Source organism: Pan paniscus, chromosome 16 (assembly GCF_029289425.2).
Source record: "Pan paniscus chromosome 16, NHGRI_mPanPan1-v2.0_pri, whole genome shotgun sequence".
NCBI lineage: Eukaryota > Metazoa > Chordata > Mammalia > Primates > Hominidae > Pan > Pan paniscus.
Window position 1 is genome coordinate 73,933,967 of NC_073265.2, and position 25,328 is coordinate 73,959,294.

Here is a 25,328-nt window from a genome sequence, read left to right on the forward strand (position 1 = left end):
TGAGAAAGGGAGTCCATACTGAGGTGTTAATCCAGGGCTCCAGCTGAACTACAAAAACCAAGGTCTGGAGGGAGATGGATACAGGTGCACACCTGAACTCTACAGGTAGAGCGAGGGTCCTCCCGGGGTTTTACTCCTTTACTATTCTGGCCCCAGAGGTGCTGCTCCCTCTAAACTTACAGTTTTCCCTTAAGGGTGGTCACTTGGTCCCTCCCTTATCTAAAAAAGGCTGGAACATTCAAGAACACTTTACTAAAGGCTTGGAAGTACCAAGAGAAATAAAGATAAGGGTGCCCATGAATCTGGAGATGACCGAGAGGCCTTTATCTGGAGATGGCTGGACCCCCCTTTTCTAGGAGCAGAGAGGGGATCCAGGGAGTTCTCCGTTTTAGTCTCTCAGCTTCTGGTGGCCTCTCTCTCTTTCATTTCCCCTCATCCCTTCTGGAGCTGAGGGGGTGAAGGGGATAAAATACCTTTAGATCAAGCAATTCCACTTTTAGTTCATCCTACAGAAAAAGTTACATTCAAGGATGTTCACTATAGCGGTAATATTGTAATAGCTGTGCGTGTGCAACTGTGTGTGTGTGTGTGTGTAATATATTTTATGTAGAAACAGGTCTGGAAGCATACAGTCCAAACTGTTAACAATAGTTACCTCTACGGAAGGAAGGGAGTGGGGAAGGAAGAGAGACTTTCCTTTGCCTCTGTACACTTTATATACTTCTGCTCACTTCGGATTTTTTTTTTTTTTTTTTACCATTTTTCCAGTATGTATTCATGTGTATAATTATAAAATGTGTAATTTAAAAATAATGAAACTTAAAAATCATATTATACAAAATTTTGAAAGTTCGAGGAAAGAACATGAAGTCAGATACCATAGATTTGTAGGGCTGTTAATCCCCACGGTAATTTCATTTTTTCCACCAGTTTTCAGCAGTCTGGGGGCAGGACTGGAGGAAGGTGATGTTAAATGGACCCAGGAGAAGGCAGCTAAGGCACAGGGGCTCAGTTGTTGTTCTAGGCATTTGACATCAGTGAGCCCATTTACTCTCTGAGGTAGATAGTAGTCCTAGATTTACAGTGGAGGACAGTGGCTGGGAGAGATGAAGTCAGGAGCTCAAGGTCTAATTGATGGCAGAGCTGGGATTCAGACCTCAGGGTGTGGAGCTCTCCCACTTGTGGCTGCCTCCAGCATGGTTCAATGGGGGAAGGCAAGGAAAGGAAGACAAAGAACTGGGTGCAGGTGGCACAGTCTTTGAATGGCTGACCCCTGGGTGGAGACGGAGATCAAGCCAGGAGGGAGAACTGGCTGTACAGAGGCTCAGGTTTAGTAGAAGAGGTGTGGAAGCAGAGTAGGTTTGGATTTTAGACAGGCAAAGCTGTGAGGGACCCGGCATCTGCATGCCTTTAATGAACAGGTGAGGGGGGCCATGAGGGCTAAGGAGTCTCCTGGGAATGGACTGACCTATAACCCACAAATCTGTGCCAGTCACAGGGGTAGGAGGGAGGCTGGGCCTAGGTCCTTTGGTTTATCTCCTTTCCCAGCCCCATTGACCTCATGCTCAAGTCCTGGAGTAAGAACTGAAGCAGACATTCAGCTACAAGTCTGAGTCTTGTGGAAGTCAAGCAGTTCGGGATGGGGGTCCCTATACCCGGGCAAAATGGATTGGGGCAGCCAGTGAAGCGTGTTCCACTTTGTGCCACGGAATAGTGAGGCTGAACATGGCTGGTGTGGTGGAGGCAGCCTACCTTCCAGCAGTACTGGGATTGTTCATGAGCCCTCTAGACACCTGGTAGGGATAGGATTCTTTGCAGGGGCCTGGGAGTCCTTGGTGACTTTGTGGGTGGCACACGCCAGTGAGGTTTGGGTTACTTCTGTCAGTGTGACCCATTTTCTGTCCACTGTCACAGGGTACAGAAGTGTTCAGGGACCTCAAGGTGCAGGTTAGAGCCAGGGGAGGAGGGGTGGGGTGGAATTGATGTTAGGTGGTTGGAGCTGAGAGGAAGGGCCTGTGTCTTCCTGGAGTGTCCCAGGCCGAGGTTCTGGGTATGGGAAAAAGTGGGCTGAGACTCCAGAAGCAGGCAGATGACTCCTATTTTTCCTATCTGCTTCTGCATCATTCATAGCCCCAGGTCTCTAAGTCTAGGGTCCCAAAATTGCAGAGCTGGAAATTAGTTACAGCTTTCCGGGAACAGAGAGGGTAAGTGACCAGCTCAGGACAGCACAAGGCAGTCCGGGCAGTCAGCAAGGTGTGGGGCGGTGCACACGGGGCTTTTCAGGCCAACTGATCCCCCAGCCCTAGTCCCCAACTCCTTCATTTAGTGCATGGCCCAAGGACCAACAAGGGAGGCGGGACGCCGAGGTCCTGCCTAGGAGGGGCGGGCCGAGAGGACTAGAGCTGCCTGGAGCCCCAGAAGCGGCAAGGTCAGCGCCGGGAGTCGTCAAGGCCGTACTTCTCTGCAGGGCTGGGAGGAGAGGTCGCGCTTTAAACTTCCATGAACTCTGGTGGTTCCAAGCATTTTCTCCATGAAGTATCCTTTATTTACAGAGCTCCAGATTCTACCTGGAAAAAAGACCTCTTAAAATTGCAGAGCAAAGGCAGAAAAAAATTATACGATTTAGGCGGAATAAAGAGTGATGTTTAAAAATCTTTTCCTTTGTTTTTTAAGACATCTTCACCAAGCCAGTAATAATTTTATAAGGCAGAGAAGCATAAATATTAATATTGCTTAATGGGCTTAAACTTGGTAATAGAGCCACGTGCCAGTGGTTCGGGGCAGTTTCGCCAGTAACGTGCTCTCGGGTTACCCTGCTCGGGCCAGAGATCGAGGCTCCGGGGACCCGGCACCTGAACCTGTGCTGCAGTCCCAGCGCGACAGCAGGGACTCCAGCGCTACAGCAGGGAATCCAGCCCGCAGCACGCCTCCGGGTCTTTGCAGTAGCCGGGCCAAGGCGGGAGCGGCTGCCTCTCAGGGTCGCTCCAGGGCCGCGCTAGGAAAGGTGTGGACGGTCGGAGAGGACAGGAAGGAGTCGGCTGCACCGCGCCAGGGTCTCCGCAAACCAGGAGCCCAGGGAGGGCGGGAAGACTGCGGGGGTCCGAGGCAGCCCGCTACAGGATACGTGATGGACGCCCAGAGACACCGCCCTCCAGCTGGTGGGGGAGGAGCCCCAGCCACCAAGAAGTTAAGTGACTGGCCCAAGTTCACACAGCAAGCTAGTGGCTGTATGCGTGTCCGGGGTCCTCATGGGCCCCAGGCCTGCACTGCGTACGCCCCTTCCCCTGGCTCTGCCTTTGGGGTCTCGGACGCCCGACTAGCACTTTGGTTAAAATGAGAGGAGGACCGGCGCCTGCAGCCTGCCCGGTGCTGTAGCTTTGCGGCCGCCCCGGCGCCTGTGTAATCCGAGGCGTGGCGCGCCAGGTTTTGGCGTGCGAGGGAGCGCACGTGGACTGCGGCTTCTCGCGGACGCCCAGGCCCCACCCACCCGGGACCCGGCGCGCGGCGCCCTAGTTTGACTTTCACTACCCCCAAAGGAGGTCTTTCCACCGGCCTCTTTTCTGGGTAACAGCTCCAAGGCTCACACTTGGTGACCCCACCCAGGTCACGTGGCCGCTAAGTTACGGAGCCGGAATTCGAAGTTGGCGGTCGGGCTTCTGGTGGCCTCGGGACGGAGGTGGCTGTGTGTCCCTGGGCAAGTCTCTTTCCTTCTCTGGGTAGCCCAGTCGGGCGCCCCGCCTGTCGTCGCCGCGCATGCTCAGTTGCGGGCGGCGTCCGGAGGAGGTGGCGGGCGCCCCAGCTGCTTTGCATTGACGCCAGCACCCGCTGGAGGTCACCGCTGGGGGCTGGGCGCGGCACGCTGCCGGCAAAACCCGGCCCGGATCACGGAGCCGGAGCCGGAGCCGTACCGCCAGCAACTCCCGGGTGCGCGCAGCCGTTTCTGCGCTTCTCGACGGTGCGGCCCCAGGCCCCGCTGGAGCCGAGCTGCTCCCCTCCCTACCCCGGCGGACGTGGCCCGGCCGCTCCGAGGGGTTTCCCTCGGACCCCGCGCCTCAACCCCGGCCAGCGGGAGCGTCTAAGGCTAGCCTTGTACCCCACCGGCACTCGGCCTGGGGGGGCTTTTCCGCGAGGCGGCGGCCCAGCGGGCGGAGCGGCGTGGGTGTCCACAGCTAGGCGGAGTCTGGAGCCGGGGAGGCGGCGGCGGCGGGAGCGGGGCCGGGCGCGACCGGGAGCTCGCCTCCCCCGGGGGTCGCGCCGCAGCTCGGCGAGGGCAGCGTGGCTCGCGCGGCGTGGACTCAGCCGCTCCTGGGTAAGGAGAGCGCAAATCTCCTCCCCCGTATTTCCCCGGAAGCGCGGCCGAGGCGAGCCCGGCGATGTAAGGGAGGCGGCCGTCGGCTCCTGCCTCAGGAAGGGCATGTTCGGAGGGGCGGCCTCGGCACGCCACCCGCCTAAGCGCCCCCTTCCCACCGCAGCCGCCGCCGCCGCAGCGCCCGCACCGCGATAAAAGGGGCGGCCGCGTTTCCTGACGCGAGATCCGCGCTCGCCGCCGCCCGCCCAGGAGGCGATGACACGGCGCCCGCGGCGGCCCCGAGGCGCCGGGTGGGCCGTTTGCTGACCGGATCGCGGCTACCCGCCAGCGTGTCCGCGGCGCCGCCGCCAACATGGGCTGTGCCCCGAGCATCCACATTTCCGAGCGCCTGGTGGCCGAGGACGCGCCTAGCCCCGCGGCACCGCCGCTGTCGTCCGGCGGGCCGCGCCTCCCGCAGGGCCAGAAGACGGCCGCCTTGCCCCGGACCCGCGGCGCCGGCCTCTTGGAGTCGGAGCTTCGGGACGGCAGCGGCAAGAAGGTAAGGGGCGCCGGGCACTCTGGGGCCGCCGCGAAACTCAGGCCCGGCCAGTCAGCAACTTTCCCGCAGGGGCCGGGCGGGGTCCCCCCCTCCGGGCCTCGGTGCCCTCTTGTCCCGCTTTGGATGGTTCTGATTGACGCGAGTCTCCCGCCTTGCCGGGGCAGCGTTCAGAGAAGAACCGACCCAGGTCCCGCGACCCTGATTTCCTAGGGTTGCGATTAGGACGCCGCCTGTGTCGCGGCGTCGGTTCCTTGGACACATCCGACTCCCGGAGCGGCGGGGCCCGCTGTGAACTTGACTGAGGCGCTTGCATCTATTTCCTCTCCAAGAGCGGGTGTTTGAGGGAAACCCCCAGGATATTCTGGCGCGCCCCTGCAATGTTAAATCAGTGTGAACTTTGTTCTTTTCCTGTGGTAGAAAGGGAAGGGCGACTGGCCTCACCACTCTTTTCCCTCTGTCAACTTTGCACATGCAGTTGCAGGTTACCATTTTCTTCGGGACTGTTAGAATGTAATCTGGAACATCAGCTTTGCTTCATTGCACATGTATTTGAGGTCCACGTTTATTAGCATACATACTGTATTTAAAGCATATGTAATTAGAAAATACTGTGAAACGCGATTTTTGAAGCATTCAGCAGAACAAAGTTAATCTTTTATTAAGCCGACTTACTGGGACATTTTGTGACTGGGGTTTTTTGTTTTTTTACATTGCGTGTCTTCTCCAGCGCATGTTGCCTTGGCTTATGTTTTGTCAAAGTTTCTGGGCTTAGTCTTTGTTGAGGTTTTCTAAAGGAAAGTTAAAAAGGAAAAAGAAAAACGTGATCATTAAGGCACACAGCAGCAGCTTTCCAGTTCTCTCATTTCAGAATTTAAAGCTGGAACTCATGCGTTGGTTTATGTTTTCTTAAACCAGTAAAAGACAACAACAACAAAATTCGTGCATGGCTGCAGATTGTTGGCTGTCATCCCTCTCATCACGACCAGTTTTTGAAAGAGTAATTTGCAAAATTTGTTTGATTTTTTCCTTGCTTGCTGAGAACTGCTGAACATCCGAAGTTTGAGGGATATAGTTTGATGTACTTTCTGTCTTACATTTCTGGCAGTCGTCATGATACTTTTTCTGTACGAAAGGGGAAAGTCTTTTTCATTGTTGCATAACATAGTTGATTTCCCCACCATTCCCATACCCTAAGTGAAAATTCAACTTTGTTCTGATTATCAGAAATTGAATTCCTTCTCCTATAGATTCTTTAAAGAAACCTCTGATGGTTTAGGCTTACTAACTCAAGGTGCTCTTAATATCAGTGTTAAGCTGTGTGTTAAGCCTACTTGGCTTTAAAAAAGCGTTACACAGGTGCATATGGAAACTTTAACAGCTTTCAAGTTTTCAGTCCAAATCTAACATTGGTAATTTTGCAGACTAATGTGATAATTTCAGATTACCAAAGTAGCCCTTTTATAGTAAGGGGACTTTGTGTCTTACAGGCTTTTTTTGTGGTGGATTGGGTGTCCTAAAATTCACCTAGGTGTCTTGTAAGCCTCCCCAGTGCAGCAGCAGCTTGCTCTTGTGCTATCGCAGTGCCGTTAGGTCCCTGAGTTTTTAAGTACTTACTTCAACCATTCTTCTGTATTGGCAGACCATTGTCTTGTGTTGGGGGCTCAGAAAATACTTTCATCCTTAAAGTGCCTAACCCAGTGGCATACACATAGTAGGTACTAAATAAATGTTTACTGATTTCTTAAAAAATTGTTAACTGATTGATGAAACTTTTTCAGTCATTGGAATTTGATTTCATAAAGCGTCCTATGTAGACTTCAAAATAATAGTATTTCCAGAGCAGGAGTCAAATTATAAATTATAACACCACAACCACAGAAATAATAGCCCCATACTTGTTATTCATGAACTGTACATGTTGATATCTCATTTACAGTTATTTGCATTTAGGCATGTCAGATAGTAGAGCAGAGGTAAATGTCAGCATTTTTTCTAGTCTAATATTTTTTCTTTAGAGAATGAATCTTTTTAAATTTTAAGATATTAACTATGCTCTGGAAATTCATGTTTAGAGAAGGCAAACTGCTAGCAATTTAGCAAAATTAAATCATAAAATTAGTTTCTTTGTATTAACATCTCAAGATGCAATTTAATTCATTACAGAATTTCTTATTAAAACTGTAAGTCAGCATATCTTTAAGTGAATTTCAACAAGAAATTCATTGGGGGATGCTTTTATAGTCCTACAGCATTTAGTAAATACCAGTTTCTCAGTGTGGGTGGGAGATTGATAACTAATTGCATTTTTAGGTTAAGCAGTATGTACTTTGCGTTAAAGTGTATCCTGCATGTGTTCTATGGAACAATATGTGGACTGTTAGTAAGTATTGTATGAGAAAAGAGTTCGTGGTCTAGTAAGTTTTTGGGAAATACAGGTTGAATATCCCTAATCAGAAAATGAGAAATGTTCCAAAGTCTGTTTTGAGTGCTGACATGATGCTCAAAGGAAGTGCTCAATGGAGCATTTCAGAGTTTGGATTTTCAGATTAGGGATGCTGAACTGGTAAATATAATGCAGATATTCCAAAAGCCAAAAAAAAAAAAATCCAAAATCCAAAACACTTCTGGTCTCAAGCATTTGGGATAAGAGATATGCGGCCTATACTGGCTCAGACTAAGTTCAGCAGAGTTCTTTTATGTAGGGCTTGTCAGAGAACCTAATTTCTGAAAGTAATCTGTGAGTCTCCAAGTGGTTTTTAGAGTGTGCATCATTTCCTAAACTAGTTGATTGTGGAGCCCTTTTCTTGAGGTATATGTCAGGCAGGCCACATGTTAAGACCTGATTCTTTATGTGAGATACCAATATTCAAAGTTCAAGAAATATAATTAACAGTAAAACTCAACGAATGTAATTTGCTTCTTAATGATTCCAAAGGTACTTTAGATCTTGTAATATATTAGGCTGGGTTGTCTGTATGAACTTATTTAAGTATTACTAAAAATACCCTCTGTCTGTTTATTCCTTTCGGGAGTTTATGTGGTTACAGATAATGAATGCTGTGTTCAGTTTGAACACTTAGAGTTTTGTTTATTTTTAATCAGTGTGAGCCTTAACTGTAACATTTTAATATTTTCTTGCCAGTCTTTGGATTTACCCCGTTTCCTCTTTCCCTAGCCAGGACTTGAGTTGCCCTTGAAAGATTTGCATGTAGTGTTAGAGACCCTATGCTCACCCCCTGCCTTCCTTTTTGCAAACACCCACTGCACTGCTAATGATTGATGCTCCCCACACCCCAACTAATCAACTCTGTGAGATGGCAGTCATGTTTGTTTTGTTCACTGCTGTATCCCCCAGGCCTGATGCACAGTAGGCCTTCCATAAACGTATGTTGAATTAGAGAATTTTGTGAACCAGGCTGTCAAGTTGAAAATCCACCCAGGCCAGGTAAGTAGAAATAGAAGCCAGTTTTAACCAGAGTAGAGGCTGTAAAGTTTGGATTTGGTTTTGTGGAAATCTCTGGTTATTGCTCTTCAGAGCACTGTACCCAGGGAATAATATATTTCTACCCTGTTGAGCAGAGTAGATTTCCCTGTACAGAAAGATTAAAGAGGCTGAGCGCGGTGGCTCATGTCTATAGTCCCAGCACTTTGGGAGGCCAAGATAGAAGGATTGCTAGCGCCCAGGAATTTGAGACCAGCCTGGACGACATCTCAAGACTCTGTCTCTACCAAAAAATAAAAAAAATCAGCTGGGCATGGCACCGCACACCTTTAGTCCCAGATACTTGGGAGGCTGAGGTGGGAGGATCACCTGAGGTAAGAAGTTCAAGGTTGCTGTGAGCCGAGAGTGCGTCCCTGCACTCCAGCCTGGGCAACAGACAGAAACCCTGTCCCAAAAATAAATAAATAAATAAATAAAAGATGTAAGGATTAGTGCAGCTAAGGTGATAGATAATAGTACAGCTGCAAGCCAACCTCTAATCGAGTGTTACTGCTGTCAGCACTCACTCAAAATCTCAGACATTCTCCAGTTGGTCCATTTCTGTTTCCCTTTGCTTCTGTCATTCACTTCCTTCAACCTCTTTTCTCTTACTTTTCATCACCTCCCGTCCCACTTCCATCTTCCTCCTTGCTTTTTTCTGCTAGCCCACCTTCCTGCACAAAACTGGCCACTCTTGCCATCTTAGTCAACTAAAGTTTAGTGGTTTCCAAATGTTACTTAAGTAACATTTGGAATGGAATAAAATTTATTGCCTGCTCCTAGTTTACAAAGTGGATTAGTCAAAACTTTTTTTTTTTTTTTTTTTTTAAGACAGCGTCTTGCTTTGTTACCCAGGCTGGAGTGCAGTGGCACAACCATGGCTCACTCAGCCTTGACCTCCTGGGCTCAAGTGATCCCCCCACCTCAGCCTCCCAAGTAACTGGGACTACAGGTGCGCACCATGTGTGGCCAGTTTTTTAAACTTTTTTTTTGTGGAGACGAGATCTTGCTGTGCTGCCCAGGCTAGGCTCAAACTCCTGGGCTCCTGTGATTCCCCCAGCCTCAGCCTACCAAAGTGCTGGGATTACAGGTGTGGGTTACTGTGCCCGACTGATTACTCAAAATTTTATATTTGGCTAAACTAAAGCAATTTTCTCTTTGTGTGTGACCTGACTGATTTTTTTCCTCCAGTAGGGGTCTTTGACCCTTGCTAGATTATATGGAATTACTGAAAGTTTCCCTTTGAAAGTGTAGTTGAGAAAAATGACACCAAACTTTCTGCTGCCATAATAAGTGACTACAGTTTATCTCTAGAGTTCAGGGGTTGTGAGTTCCCTCATTGTGTTCTTGTGCTTTTCAGTATATAGAAAGATATTTCTTTATTCATTTTCTTGAATTCCTTTTACATACATAAAATACTTTGCATTTATAGCATATGTTTTTTAGTACTTACTGTCATTGCCATCATAACTTTAAGTGTGATTCTTAAGATAGACATTGTCACAATTCTGTTACCTGAAACCTATCCCTGACCAGCTTTGACCCTCGCCTTGCTGAGGCAAGGTTTATGATAGGGCCTGTGGTCCCTTCTGGCGCAAATGTTTCCCGTTAAGTGGCTTATGACTGGTTTTCCCTTGGATAGCTTACCCATTTGGATTGGTTCCTTTTTTTTTTTTTTTTTTTTTTTTTAAAGACAGTTTTTTGCTCTTGTTGCCCAGGCTGGAGTATAATGGTACGATCTCAGCTTACCGCAACCTCCGCCTTCCGGGTCGAAGCAATTCGCATGCCTTAGCCTCCCGAGTAGCTGGGATTACAGGCTTGCACCACCATGCCCGGCTAATTTTTTTTTTGTATATTTAGTAGAGATGGGGTTTCTCCATATTGGTCAGGCTGGTTTTGAACTCCTGATCTCAGGTGATCTGCCCACCTCGGCCTCCCAGAGTGCTGGGATTACAGGCGTGAGCCACCGCGCCCGGCCTTGGATTGGTTCTTAAATAGGAGAAGGTTCACGATGTGAGGACACAGGGTGAGGCAGACATCTCAGAGTAACCTTAAAGGACAGAATATTTTTAAAAATTAAAAAAAAAAGAACAGAGGGAGAAGTACTTAGGACATGAGTAAGCCCTGAGTCTTACCCAAGCTTAGTGGCTTCATCCTGGTTTCTCAGTACACTGAGGCAGTAGGAGATGATGGATTCTGCAGTTCTTAGAGTGCAAACTATTCATATTAATAATAGCCACCATTTCTTGGATGCCCTCTGTGTTGCAAGCACCATGTTAGATGCTTTAAAGATGTTATCTCATTTAATCCATTCAACGCTGTGAGGTGGCAGGTATCATTTCCCTTTAGCAGATAAGACACCAGAGGTTAGAAACTTGTCCGAGGTCATACATTTAAGCTGAGATTCAAATCCACTGGTCCTGGCTTTCACCTGTTAGGTTGTTGCTCTCTGTTAACTAGCTATGTTCATTGCATTTCCCATTCTTTGGTCTTCTGCTAAGCTACAGATTTCACAGGACAACTGGGTTTTAAGCAGGCATCTTGAATCTGCATTATCAGGATTTTGTTAAGTTTCAACTTACTGTGGAAGTTGCTTACAGCTCTACCTTAGGTTCCTGTGTTTGAGGAAGTTGAAGTCATCTTCAGCCCTGTGCCAGTTAACTCCTGAAGCTAGATATTTTGTGACGCCCTCTGATCTGCCCTCTTTGCTGTCTGAAATGAGTTGGGAGGGCATCCCTTGGGAGTTTTTTTCCTTTCCCCTTTCTCCTGCTCAGGTTTCAGGCAGCCTGCCTTACCAAGAGTTCCCCAGGAGCTGGTTCTTTCCATTGCCCTTTGCCTAGAGTGCTGTTCCCCCACCAGTGCTGCATGTACCTATCTTCTCAGGAGTTAGTCAAGGCCCAGCTGAAAGCTTCCTTGAGCCCTTGGCTGGTTTGCACTCTTTTCTCTGCTCTTGGGACTTGCTCCTTTATCCGTGTGAGCCTAGGATTTCTGTCTTCAGCCTTCTGCTGGATTATATGCTGCTTGAGGGCAAGCACTGTGTCCTAGTTTCCTTATAGTTCCCAAAGTGCTTGGCACACTTGGTAAATATTTGGATAAGTACACCAGTCTTTTATTCATGTTCCACGAGTCTATCTCACCTTGTTTAGATTTAACAAAAGTTGTTGGGGTGTATTCTGTGTTTTAACAGAAAGCTAAAATACCCTTAAGCCAGTGATTAATCTGTGGGGTGATTAGTAAAGCTTTTGCCTCCAATTCTGGCTGAGTTAGGGTTGAGCAATGTTCCTGAGTCCCCTCCTTCTGTTCTACTTTTGTTCTGCTCTGTGTGGTAAAGAGTGGTAGAGTATCATGTCAGAGAGCTGTTTTGACAAGTTTATATTGCATGTCTTAGCTTCAGGCACCATGTGTAGTTTGCCCATCCACACAGACAGGAAGGATGTTGCAGATTTCCCAGAACTTTGAGGGTGACCTCAAATAATTTGGGATGGGGGGCTTTGCCAGTGCTTTTATTCTGTATTGGTTGGAAATAGACCTTTGCTGTTTTGAATTCATCCTCTTTCACTGCTTGCCTTCTCCCTTTCATGTCCTATTAGGGAGTACAGGAGCTGCTTCACTTCCTCTTACTCTGCTTATAGGATAACCCAAAGCGCTGGTGGCACATCAGCAGTTCCCAGGTTGTCTGCAAAGGTTTGGTGTTGATGGCAGCTCCCTAGTGAGGTGTTAAAAGACTATAGGAGGAGGAGCCAGAAGATGTGTGTTTTGGGTCCAGCTCCATCAGGCTTTGGCTATGTGATACTTGGCAACTCCTGATCCTGAGTTTTCTCAAGTACAGAGTGAAGCTAGAATGCCTGGGTTCTGGTAAGGATAACTAAAAATAATCTGTGTGAAAGTGTTTTGTAAACTCCAAGACACTATCGCATGTAAGGATTGACCATTTTCTTATGAGAACCTTTCTCAAAGGCAAACTTGTTTCAAATATATCTATTTTTTAACGCAGATCTCATTTTTAATATAGTTTTTCTCCAATATTTTGTGAAAATTTTCATAGAGCAAAGTTGAGAGAATTATGCACTCATATGCCTGCCATCTGGATTCTGCAGTTAACACTTTTCTATATTTGTCTTATATCTGTCCACTCCTTTATCCATCCATCAACCCATTTTATTTTTGGATTCATTTCAAAGTAAGTTCCACACATCAGTATACTCAACCACTAAATATTGCAGTATGTATATCAAGTACTAGATTGCAAAATTTGAACTTTGGGCATGGTAACACACACCTGTAGTCCCATCTACTCAGGAGCTGAGGCAGAAGGATTGCTCGAGCCCAGGTGTTCGAGACCAGCCTGGGCAATATAGCAAGACCTCATCTCAAAAAAAAATTAATTCAAAATTAAATAAATTCAAAGTTTACATTTTTAAATGTGAAATGCCATAAAGTAAAATGTGTAAATTTTATGTGTACCATTTGTGAGATATGACAAATGTATATGTCTATGTACTATGAATCTCTATCAAGATACAGAATTACACAATATTATAATCACCCCCAAAAGTTCTATTGTGCTCCCTTTCCATTCTTAGCCCCAGCCACCAGCAACCACTGTTCTGAATTTTTTCCATTATAAATTATTTTTGCCTATTCTAGATTTCATGTAAATAGAACCTTACAGTCTATTCTTTTTTTGTAAGGCTTATTTCACTCAGCATAATGTTTTTGAGATTCTTCTATGCTGCACGAGTCAGTAGTTTGTTCTTTTTTCTAATTAAAGTAGTCTTATATGAAGAAACTACAGTTCACTTATCTATTCTTTTGTTATTGGATACTAGGGCTGTTTCTAATTTTTGGCTATTATGACTAAAGCTACTATGAATCTTCTAGTACACATTATTTTGTGGACATGTGCTTTCATTCCTCTTGGTTAAATACCAAGAGGTGAAATTGCTGGGCCATAGGATAGGTATATGTGTAGCTTTTTAAGAAACTGCTTGACCTTTTCCCAAAATAGTTATCCAATATTACACTCATGCCAACAATGTATAATAAAAGTTCAGTTGCTCTACATCCTTCCCATCATTTGGTGTTAATCAGTATTTTAATTTTAGCCATTCAGGTGGGTGTGTAGTGGTATCTCATTGTGGTTTTGATTTGTATTTCCTTGATGGCTGATGATTTTGAGTACTTTTTCCATGTGCTTATTGTTCATTTACTGTATTACTGTCTTTTTAAAGTTTTTATTTTAATACTTTTTTATTAAAAGGAAATATAAATATTATGACCTGGGTAGGGAAGGACTGATTAAGCAAGTTACACAAGGCATTTACATAAAGGAAATGGTTGATAAATTCAACTACGTTAAAATAAAGAACTTCTCATCAAAAGAGAGTGAAAAGGAAAGCGGCAGACTGGAAGAAGACATTTGCAATGCATAGTACCAATAAAGGATTAGTATTCAGAGAGGTCCTAAAAGTCAATAAGAAAACAACCGCCCAGTTGAAAAATTGGAAAAGGTTGGGACAGGCACAGCACTAAGAGGAAACCAAATAGCTAATAACTATATGAAAAGATTTTCAACCTCATTGGGGAAATGCAAATTAAACCCACAATGAAATAACATTTTATACTCATCAAATTGGCAGACATTTAAAAGGTTGGCAGTATTTTGAGGAACTGCTCAATATTAAGTAGAGGTGTAAATTAGTTCAACTACTAGGGAAAAACCCGTTGTCATTGCCAGGTAGAGTTGAATATGTGACCCTGTGACATAGCAGCTTCTCTTCTAGAAACTCTTATATATCTTTACTGGAAACATGTACGAGAATTTTCAGAGCAGCATTACTTTTAATTCCAAACTTTCCTGTAAAACCCAAATGTCCATTAACAACATAATGGATAAACAAGTTGTGATATGTTCAAAGAAAGGAATACTTCACAGCTGTGAAAAATGGATTATAGTTGTAGATATTAACTTTGATAAATCTCAGTGGAGAGAAAGAAGAAGCCATCAAAAAATCTGTAAGTTATGGTTCTTTTTATTTAAAGATTGATAGGCTGGGAGTGGTGGCTCACACCTGTAATCCCAGCACTTTGGGAGGCTGAGACAGGAGGATTACTTGAGGCCAGGAGTTTGAGATCAGCCTGGACAACATAGCAAGACCCCGTCTCTAACAACAAAAAAAAGATTAATAGCTAAACAACATATAGTAATACACACATAGGTGTTAAAACTTACCATAAAATCAGTTCAGGCAAATAAAGTTTATTTTAAGGACTTAAATGTTTAGCATGTTAATTTGAGTGCCTAATATAGAGGCTATAGGAGGATAACAGGCCCTGCTCTCAGGGAACAATTAGTCCTTTCTGGAAAGGTGGGGTAGGTCTCTGACCTGGAAGTGATGATGGCACCTTGGGGGATGGATTGGTCATAAGGTATAGAAAGAGGAAAGGAGGGAGAGGTTTGACCTGGGCTTAAAAGACTGGGAGGATGTGGATAAGTGGAAAAGATATCTCTGGATAAGGGGAAGGAAGGGTACGGGGGTTGGGTGCATGTTCCAATTATGAGGAGGCTGACCAGAGATAGGACGGGAGGTCTAAAAGCCAGGTTGAGGAGTTTGAAGTCCATCCTATAAACCTCAGAGAACTCCCAAAGGCATTTCATTTTCAGCGGGGTAGTCAAAGGATAAACATGTTTCATGAAGATTAGGTTTCAGGCAAAAATTGCAGTAGGTGGGGTAAGGGAAAGCTAGAGGTGGGGCACTATGCAGGACCTATTGCAGTGGTTCAGGCACAAGGTATGACCAGGTATGACTAACTTAGTGCAGTAGTTTGGGAGAGGAGGGAATGAGAGAAGGAAAAACTGACTAGTGACAAATTGGACTTGGTGAGTGAAAGGTCAGAGAGTGGAGGGTGACTCAGAGGTTGGGGTTTACCAGCTTAGAAGGACTGTGATAACATGCCACAATTTGTACAGTGCTTTATGGTTTACCAAATGCTATTTTTGTACCTCATCTCATTTGATGTTCCCCAAATCATGGGGAGGTGGAAAGGAGGGATTTTATTTTCCCTGTTTAAGGCCTAACGAAGCAGAAATTCAGAGATTGAATGACTTGTTCAAGTTTGTGGTGACCACTTACAGAAACAGGTTCACTGTAATAGCATAAGGGGAGAAGTCACAGGAAAGTGAATTTAGGGAGTTTTTAAAAAACCTTTCTTGTCTTTTGGTTCTGAGTTCATCTTATAAAAATAAACTTTTACTTTTCCTGATTGTAAAAGTCATATTCATTGTAGAAAACTTGAAACATATAGAAAAGAACAAGGATCGGCTGGGTGTGGTGGCTCATGCCTGTAATCCCAGCACTTTGGGAGGCCAAGGCGGGTGGATCACAAGGTCAGGAGATCAAGACCATCCTGGCTAACACGGTGAAACCCCGTCTCTTCTAAAAATACAAAAAATTAGCCGGGTGTGGTGGCAGGTGCCTGTAGTCCCAGCTACTTGGGAGGCTGAGGCAGGAGAATGGCATGAACCCAGGAGGCAGAGTTTGTAGTGAGCCGAAATCGCGCCACTGCAGTCCAGCCTGGGCGACAGAGCGAGACTCCATCTCAAAAAAAAAAAAAAAAAAAAAAAAAAAAAGAACAAGGATCACTTAAATTGTACAATCACTTAAATTGCACAGTCAGGAGATAATGTGTCTTAAAATGGTGGTGTGTTTCCTTCCATCCATGTAGATTGCTTTAAATAACTATAATTAAAAACTTTTTTGGGCTGGGCGTAGTGGCTCATGCCTGTAAATCCCAGCACTTTTGGGAGGACAAGATGCGAGAATCACTTGAGGCCAGGAGTTTGAGAACAGCTTGGGAAATGTAGTAAGACCCCCATTCTCTATAAAAATAAATAAATAAATAAATTAGCTGGGCATGGTGGTGCACACCTGTAATCCCAGCTACTTAGACTGAGGTGGGAGGATTGCTTGAGGCTGGGAGTTTGAGGTTGCAGTGAGCTATGATTGTGCCATTGCACTCCAACCTGGGTGACAGAGTGAGACCCTGTCTCTTAAAAAGCAAAAAACAAAAATATTTTTTAAGCAGTTTTGTTTTTTAGTTCTAGGAAACATTTAACTATTATTTATTTAAATGTTGGCCCCTTACGTTTTCTCATTTTCTCTTCTGCAGCTCCCTCCAAAAGATAGATTGAGACGCGTCTTGATCTGTCCTCCGTGTCTCTTCACTTTTCTTTTACTTCACCTCTCTGTGCTATCTTCTGGGAGGATTTTTTAGCTCAATATTTTAAGTCACGAATTCATTCCTCAAGGTCTACTCAGCTCTTTAGCCCACTGAGTTTTTAAATTTGAGTTTTTGTCTTCAATCTATGGTTTGCTCTTTTTTCTTAATTGCTTATTCATGTTTTATGGTTGCAGCATACTTCCTTATCTCTTTGAGGATATTAATTATACTCACTTTAAAGTCCTATTCTGATTGCTGTATTAAAAACACTTTTTATTGAGTTATAAATGTAATCAGCCAAGGTGTACAAAATCCCTAAGTGTACAGCTTGATGAATTTTCCTCATGCTCCCATGTAATCACCACCCAAATCAAGACAGAACATTTCTAGCATTCCAGAAGACTGCCTTGTGGCTGTTTACTGTTTTTTAGTATTTTTAACATTTTATGAAAAATCTCAAAATACAGCAATCTTGAAGGATTTTTCACAGGGTACCCCTGTGTACCCAATGCCTATATTTTACATTAGCATTTTACTGTACTTGCTTTATCACATATATCCATGTATCCATTCTTCTACCTATCATACTCCTTTTTCTTTGATATATTTTAAAGTAATTGCAAATGAGGACGGGAGCGGTGGCTCACGCCTGTAATCCCAGCACTTTGGGAGGCTGAGGCAGGTGGATCACCTGAGGTCAGGAGTTCAAGACCTGGCCAACATGGTGAAACCCCGTCTCTACTAAAAATACAAAAAATTAGCTGGGCATGGTGGCAGGTGCCTATAATCCTAGCTACTAGAGGCTGAGGCAGGAGAATCGCTTGAACCCAGGAGGCGGAGGCTGTAGTGAGCTGAGATCACACCATTGCACTCCAGCCTGGGCAACAAGGGCGAAACTCTGTCTCAAAAAAAAAAAAAAGAGAAAAAGCAATTGTAAATGTTAGTATACTATACTTCCCCTTAAATATTTCAGCATGAATTTGATATTTGCTTAGGTTTTTTCCTTTTGAAGCAACATTTACACACAGTGAAATGCACAAATATTTAGTGTATATTTGCTGAGTTTTGACAAATGCATACATATATCTGCGTAATCCAAACCTCTATGAAGTTATAGAACATAATTTTCATTCCAGAAAGTTTCATTATGCTCCTTATTGGACAATCTCTTCTTGCAACCACCCTTCTGATTTTTTTCTTACCACAGATTAGTTTTGCCTGTTCTAATTTTAATATAAGTGGAGTTACACAGTATGTACCTTTTTTTTTTTTTTCTGAGGCAGGGTCTCCCTCTGTTGCCTAGACTGGAGTGCAGTGCTGTGATCATAGTTAACTGCAGCCTTGACTTCCCTGGCTCAACTGATTCTCCTCCCACCTCAGCCTCCTGGGTAGCTGGGACTACAGGTACGCACCACCACTCCTGGCTAATTAAAAAAATTTTTTTTGTAGAGACAGGGTCTCATTATGTTGCTCAGGCTGGTCTCAAACTCCTGGGCTCAAGCAGTCCTCCTGCCTCACCTTCCCAAAGTGTTGGGATTACAGGTGTGAGCTACCACGCCCAGTGTATGTACTTTTATATAAGACTTCTTTCCCTAAGCGTTATGTTTTTGGGATTCATCTATGTTTCATGTCTCAGTAGTTCATAATATTACACGATTAACTTTTAAAAGCTCACGATAAATATTGTTAAATTGCCCTCCAGGAAAATGTGATGAAATTTTGTAATTAAAAAATCCCTGAGTGGCTGGGATTATAGGCATGCACTACTTTACCCTGCCCTGTGGTCAGATTTTTATTTCATAAGGAGCATGTGAGAGTGCTTTGTGGTGCATTCATCAATCTGACTGTGAGAGGTGGTATTTTATTGGTATTTTAGTTTGAACTAACTTCATTTATTATTTGTTACTCTTTATTTCTCCCTAGTATGTTTTGGACATTTGAATGTCCTCTTCTGTGAATTTTTCATGTCTGTTGCCTATATCTCTATTTCGGTTTTAGAAGTTAAATTATTACTTAAAAGAACTTTTTAATAAGTTTGAATGTTAAATTTTGACCTCTCATGTGCATTGCAAATTTTTTTCCTCAAGTATCTTTTTCTTTTTTTTAGATAATGTTTTTAAATTTTTTTTAAATTTAATTATTTTTAGAGCCAGGGTCTTGCTCTGTTGCCCAGGCTGGAGTGCAGTGGCAGCCTCACTGCAGCCTCAAACTTTTGGACTCAGGTGATCCTCCCACCTTAGCCTCCTGAGTAGCTGGGGCTATAGATGTATGCCACCATGCCTGGCCGATTTTTAAAATTTTTGAAAAAGAGACAAGGTCTCCCCATGTTGTCCAAGTGGTCTTGAACTCCTGGGCTCAGAGGATACTCCTGCCTTAGCCTCTCAAAATGCTGAGATTACAGGCATGAGCTACCATGCTTGGCAGGTATTTGTGTATCTAAACATAGAAAAAGTATAATAAAAATACAGTATAAAAGATAAAAAATGGGCTGGGCATGATGGCTCATGCCTGTAATCCCAGCACTTTGGGCGGCTGAGGCGGGCAAACCACCTGAGGTCGGAAGTTCAAGACCAGCCTTGCCAACATGGTGAGACCCCATCTCTACTTAAAAATACAAAAATTAGGCGGGTATAGTGGCACATGCCTGTAATCGCAGCTACTCAGGAGGCTGAGGCAGGAAAGTCGCTTGAACCCAGGAGGCAGAGATTGCAGTGAGCCGAGATCGCACCACTGCACTCCATCCTGGACAACAGAGCAAGACTCTCTCAAAAAAAAAAAAAAAAAGAAAAAAAAAGGTGGTACACTTATATAAGGCACTTACCATAATGGGCCTTACAGGACTGGAAGCTGCTCTGAGTGAGTCAGTGAATGAGTGGTGAGTGAATGTGAAGGCCTAGGATATTACTGTGTACTACTGTAGACCTTATAAACACTGTACACTTAGGCTACACTAAATTTGTTTTAAAATTTTTTATTTCTTCGATAATCTCAGCTTACTGTAACTTTTTTACTTTATAAAGTTTTTTTAACTTTCTGACACATTTGAAGTAATACTTAGCTTAAAACGTGAACATATTGTATAGCTGTAGCTAAGTATTTTTTTTCTTCACGTACTTACTCTATAAGCTTTTCTCCATTATATTTTTTTTTCTTTCTGAGACAGGGTCTCACTCTGTCACCGAGGCTGTAATGCAGTGGTGCGATCTTGGCTTACTGCAACCTCTGTCTCCTGGGCTCAAGTGATCCTCCCACCTTAGCCTCCCAAGTAGCTGGGACTGCAGGTGTGCACCACCATGCCTGGCTAATTTTTTGTATTTTTTTGTAGAGATGGGGTCTTGCTATATTGTCCAGGCTGGCCTTGAACTCCTGGGCTCAAGCAATCCACCTGCTTTGGCCTCCCAAAGTGCTGGGATTACAGGTATGAGCCAACGCACCCAGCCTTGATTTTTAAATTTAATAATAAATTTCAGCCATTTTCCCATTTTATTAATTTCTTCAGAACATTTATATGATGGTACTAATGCTGCCATGTACATCTTTTTTTGTTTTTTTTTGAGACAGAGTTTTGCTCTCGTTGCCCAGGCCGGAGTGCAATGGTGCGATCTTGGCTCACTGCAATCCCCGCCTCCCAGGTTCAAGCAATTCTCCTGCCTCAGCCTTCCGAGTAACTGGGATTACAGGTGCATGCCACCATGCCAGGCTAATTTTTTTGTAGTTTTAGTAGAGATGGGGTTTCTGCATGTTGGTCAGGCTGGTCTCGAACTCCCAACCTCAGGTGATCTGCCTGCCTCGGCCTCCCAAAGTGCTGGGATTACAGGCATGAGCCACTGCGCCCGGCCATGTATATCTTCTTCAACAGGTTTAAGATGGGTACAATTTTATAAGGCTTTGTGCACAAAGACTTGGATTTATTCTTAGAATCTACTTTTAAGTCTTAATTTCAGGTTTTAAAACATTTTAGGGTAGTCTGTAATGAAAAAGCCCTAAATTAAAAATTTTTTATGTATAAACTTGGCTTTAGATAAGTTACATTTACTTATTGAAATCTTCCATTTTCTTAAGAAATCATTCCTGAGTGGGACCTTTGACTTTACCATATCCAACTTACTTTATCAATTTATTGAGGAGGAAATCGAAACCCTAAGGCAGTTGTGAGACAGGTGCAAGATCACACTGCAAGTATTGGTGAAGCTGGGACAAGAACCCCAAGCTAACTCTTGTCCTTTATCTCATGGCACCTTTTATATTCATGGGAAGTGAACCAGTTACTTCACTCCCTTTGGTCACTGAGATGGCCTGGCCTCAGACTCTGCATGCTCTTCTAATTCAGGTTTGCAAAGTGTAGCCTTGTCCAGCAGGCTTTACTGTATCAGAAGCAATAAAGAAGTTGAACACTTGGAATTTCTAAACTTGGATGTCATTAGAGGAGTTGCTAGATTATTGCAAAATGGCTCTGTTTTCATTTTGAATGCATGTACGGATACCTATTTTTTCATCTCAGTTTGTAACCCATGCATTTGGGGTTGGAGTTGGCATGCAGTGAAACCTACAGTATTTATTAATATGTAGTCATTAACTGTATTTTTGATCAGCTTCCTTTACTGCCCTAACATTTTTAGGTAAAAACAGGAAGTCTTGTTCCTTTTTTCTCCCCAAATCATTATGCCCTGTCTTTTTGTTATTCTAGAATTAAGAAATAGGGTCTTAAAAAGCCAAAAACTTCCCATGAGGTGAATTATAGTAAAGGCTTTCCTTGGGATGAAGAAGGCAGGGTTAAAACCTTGTGGGCCAGCAGTATTTTCAAAAGGCACAGAACACCTCTATGGAGATAATTGATAGTTGACTATATGAGCAAACATATACTCGTTTTCAATATTGCTAAAAATCAGTTCTTCCATTAGACACTAATCTCTAATGAGATTAGTTTTCAGACACTATGAGTTAGAAATTGTTTTAGTGGTTTTCTAGTCTGACTTCTTGAACTCCATAGTAGGTATTCTCTTGTCATTTCTCCCATCTACACAGAGAACTCCAGTTTGGTAAATTTTCCTGATAGGTCACATTCTTTTTTTTTTTTTTTCTTCTCCTTTTTTTTTTTTTTAATTTGAGACGGAATCTTGCTGTGTCACCTAGGCTGGATTTCAGTGGTGCAATCTTGGCTCACTGCAACCTCTGCCTCCTGGGTTCAGGCGATTCTCCTGCCTCAGCCTCCCAAGCAGCTGGGATTACAGGCACCCGCCACCACGCCTAGCTAATTTTTGTATTTTTAGTAGAGATGGGGTTTCACCATGTTGGCCAGGCCTGGTCTTTGAACTCCTGACCTCAGGTGATCTGCCTGCCTCGGCCTCCCAATGTACTGGGATTACAGGCGTGAGCCACCGCTCCTGGCCCATATTCCTTATTGAACAATAAAATATTCCCTCATTCATTCAGCAAACCTTTGGTGCTTACCATGGGCTAGGAACTGCACTGGACACTTGCTGGTAATGTGATGATGAATAAGACATGGCCTCCCTTTTTTGTTGTTGTTGTTGTTGTTGTTGTTGTTGCTGTTTTTTGTTGTTTTTGAGACGGAGTCTTGCTCTGTCGCCAGGCTGGAGTTCAGTGGTGCAATCTTGGCTCACTGCAACCTCTGCCTCCCGGGTTCAAGCGATTCTCCTTCCTCAGCCTCCTGAGCAGCTAGGACTACTGGCGGGCATCAGTACACCCAGCTAATTTTTTGTATTTTTGGTAGAGACGGGCTTTCACCATGTTAGCCAGGATGGTCTCCATCTCTTGACCTCGTGATTCACCTGCCTCAGCCTCCCAAAGTGCTGGGATTACAGGCATGAGCTACCGCGCCCGGCTGGCCTCCCTTTTAAGATGGTAAGCTCACAAGACCACAGGCTTGCCTCTAATTGTGGGTGTTTCCACTGCCCCCTTGTTTTTATAAAACCTGTATAGAAATCTAAACATATTGTTGCTGCAATACAGTTAAAAAGAGCGGGGGAATTGAAATCTGAAAACTTGCGTTCAAATTCTGGGCTTTCTCTTTGGCTTTGGTACTTATTTAGCTGTGTGAGCTGGAGCAAATTGAATAACTTGTCTGTGAGCCACGGTTCCTTGTATATAAAATGTGGACATGAGAGAAGGTATAGGAAGATACCTTCTAATCTGTTAATGCACCTTAGAAGTGACAGACTTTTCTTGTTTTTCTTTGCCTATTAACCAGAATTTTGTTTTCTCACCAGTGGGTCACTGGAGAAGGAAGCTGTGTTATAATCCTTTCAGTGCTGCTGAATATACTGATAATGGAAAAATAAACAGGGGTGCACTGGTTTTCTGGCCTGTAAACCAAAAAACAGTTTTCAGTGCCAAAAGCTGTGTTTGTCTTGCAAGGCCAAGAATGTTTCTGCAGTGTAGGACAGCTTCAGATCCCACTGAATCTCTTGGGTAATCACATGGTTTTGGTTTAGGTTCAGTTGTTTATAGGGCTAGCTTTGCTTACTGTGCTCAGTTTCTGCTGTAGTAAAATAATGTAGGCTGGCTGGAGGTGGTCTCTGTTCAGGGTTATTATGAACTGGCCTTGTTCTTCCAGTGTGCAGGCCCTGGCTAATCAGAGAAGTGTACCTGTCCCATAGCTAGGCTCTGGAAAGACCTTCAAGCATGGCATGTGAACTGGGCCCTGGCTCCTCCCCACCAGGTCCATTTGGAGTCAGTGGTTTCTAAATGGTGGCAGTGAGGGCTTTGCTCTGGCCCTCAGCCTTCTTAGCTTTCTCTACCACTGTAGAGCCAGGTAGCTAAAATAATCTGCCTTGTTTTTATTCCTTATGAGGACATTTTCTGGAATTTTTATCCCACCTTATCCATTCTTCTGAAAAACTTGTCTTCAGACCTCATTTTTCTAACTCCCAGATAACCAGAACCTACATGCAGAGGTCTAGGAGATCTCTACCCTGCAAGCAGAGATTCAGAAAAGGAGCAGAGTGAGCAAATGCAGATACCATTGTTCTGTTCCCCTGTCTAACACCCCCTGTAACTCCCAGTTGCCAAATTCAGACTCCTTTCTTTGGTCTGTAAAGCCCAGCCTGATGGGTTCCTGCCCCCTCTCCAGCTTCTTCCTGTGCCTCACACACTGAATGCCTCGAGTACTCACATTTCCAGGGACTTGATAACCTCTGGACTTTTGACGGTGCAGTTTCCTTGCCAATGCTCCGCAAGAATTTCTTCCCAATTTAATCAGTGTAATTAACCAAAAAAACCTCGATGAAGGTAGAGCACTAAGAAGGAAGTAGGTAACTGTTAAAAGATTTTATGTCTGGAAAAAATGCCCCCTTTTTTTTGTATTTGCAGTATTCCATTACAAAAACAAAAACAAAAAAAAAGGCAAGACTAAGATAGGATAAAGGGTTCCAACTGTCAAAGTCATGCATGCTCAGAGGATGGAGAGGTTCCTGTGGTCTGCTGTAGGACGGTTTTTCCCTCCTGACTGTTTCACTATGGCCTTGAGGACCCAGAGAGTGGAAGAAGGTCACGGAGAATGGATGGATATCCTAGGGACTGGAAGAGCATGGTGGCTGGTACTGGGTATCCTTGTTGAACTCCAGGAGGGATCTGAGGTTGTTGAAGTGGCTTCACCTTGTTGGGCACCTGAAGACGTCATTACAAATCAAAGATCTTCTGGATTTGGTGGTGCACTGCTGAGTGTTGGATTATGAGATCACAGTGTGAGTGTGTGGCACAAACACACTTTCTATGATCAGCTTGATACGTTTCTAGCTGTGACACCTTATTAAAGCGTGGGTCACTAGCCTGGAAATAACTAAGACTGGTATAACAATAAAGCTGTCATGTATTGACTGTTTACTGCATACCAGGCACTGTTCTAAGTACTTTATGCATGAACTAAGTTAATCTTATGACAATCCAGGGGGCTTGAGGTTACCTTAAAGGTTCACCTTTTCAAAATTCTACCTTTTTTTTTAAGAGATGGGGTCTCGCTATGTTGCCCATGCTGGTCTTGAATTCCTGGCCTCAAGTGATCCTCCTGCATTGGCCTCCTAAAAAACTCCCACACACGTAAAGCAGCTTTTCAGTTTGTGGACACCAGCTTGGGTGCCCTAAAGTTCAATTCAATTCTGACTGGAATTAGTGTAGACCCCCCAGGTTAAGGAGGCTGCCCCCCCATGAGGCTGCCCCCCCAAGTTCAGATGCCAGTCGAAAGTAGTAGGTCTTTAGGTTGCCCCTAATTGTTGTCTGACTTGGCTACGAATTGGAAGTTCTCATGACCAACCCTCTTGGGATTGATGATTTGCTAGACTGGCTCACAGTTTACTTACTAGATTACCAGTTTATTAGGAAGAATATATTTATTAAAGGATACAAATGAACAGACAGACAAAGAGGTGATACACAGGGCTAGGTCTAGAGGGTCCCAAGCACAGGAGCTTCAGTGCCTGTAAAGTTGGGTGCGCCACCCTCTGGCATGTGGATGTGTTCTTGTTCACCAACCTGGATGGTCCCTGAACACATCTTTCTGGATTTTTATGGAGGCTTCATTACATAGGCATGGTTGATTAAATCATCGGCCATTGGTTAACAGCTCGACTCTCAACCCATTTCCTCTCCACTTGATCTTAGCCAAAAGGCCGAGAAGCGATTCCCATTTCCTCTCATCTTTCCTGGGGGAGGTGGGGGAGGTATGCTGAAAATCCCAACCCTTTAATCCTGTGGTTGCTTGCTGTGGTAACCAGCACCCCATCTTGTGGTTATCTAGGGGCTTTCCACAAATCACCTCATTA

General features: G+C 44.4%; 1 protein-coding gene across 1 annotated transcript in view; it reads left to right on the plus strand.

Annotated features, from left to right (window-relative positions):
- Positions 1-576: 576 nt before the first annotated feature.
- PDE8A (phosphodiesterase 8A) overlaps positions 577-25,328 on the plus strand; it is a 160,082-nt gene continuing 135,330 nt past the window's right edge. The window contains exon 1 of the mRNA XM_008959571.5: positions 577-4,847. Coding sequence (XP_008957819.4) covers positions 4,662-4,847 — 186 coding nt within the window. The 5' untranslated portion in view covers positions 577-4,661. The remainder of the gene's footprint in view (positions 4,848-25,328) is intronic.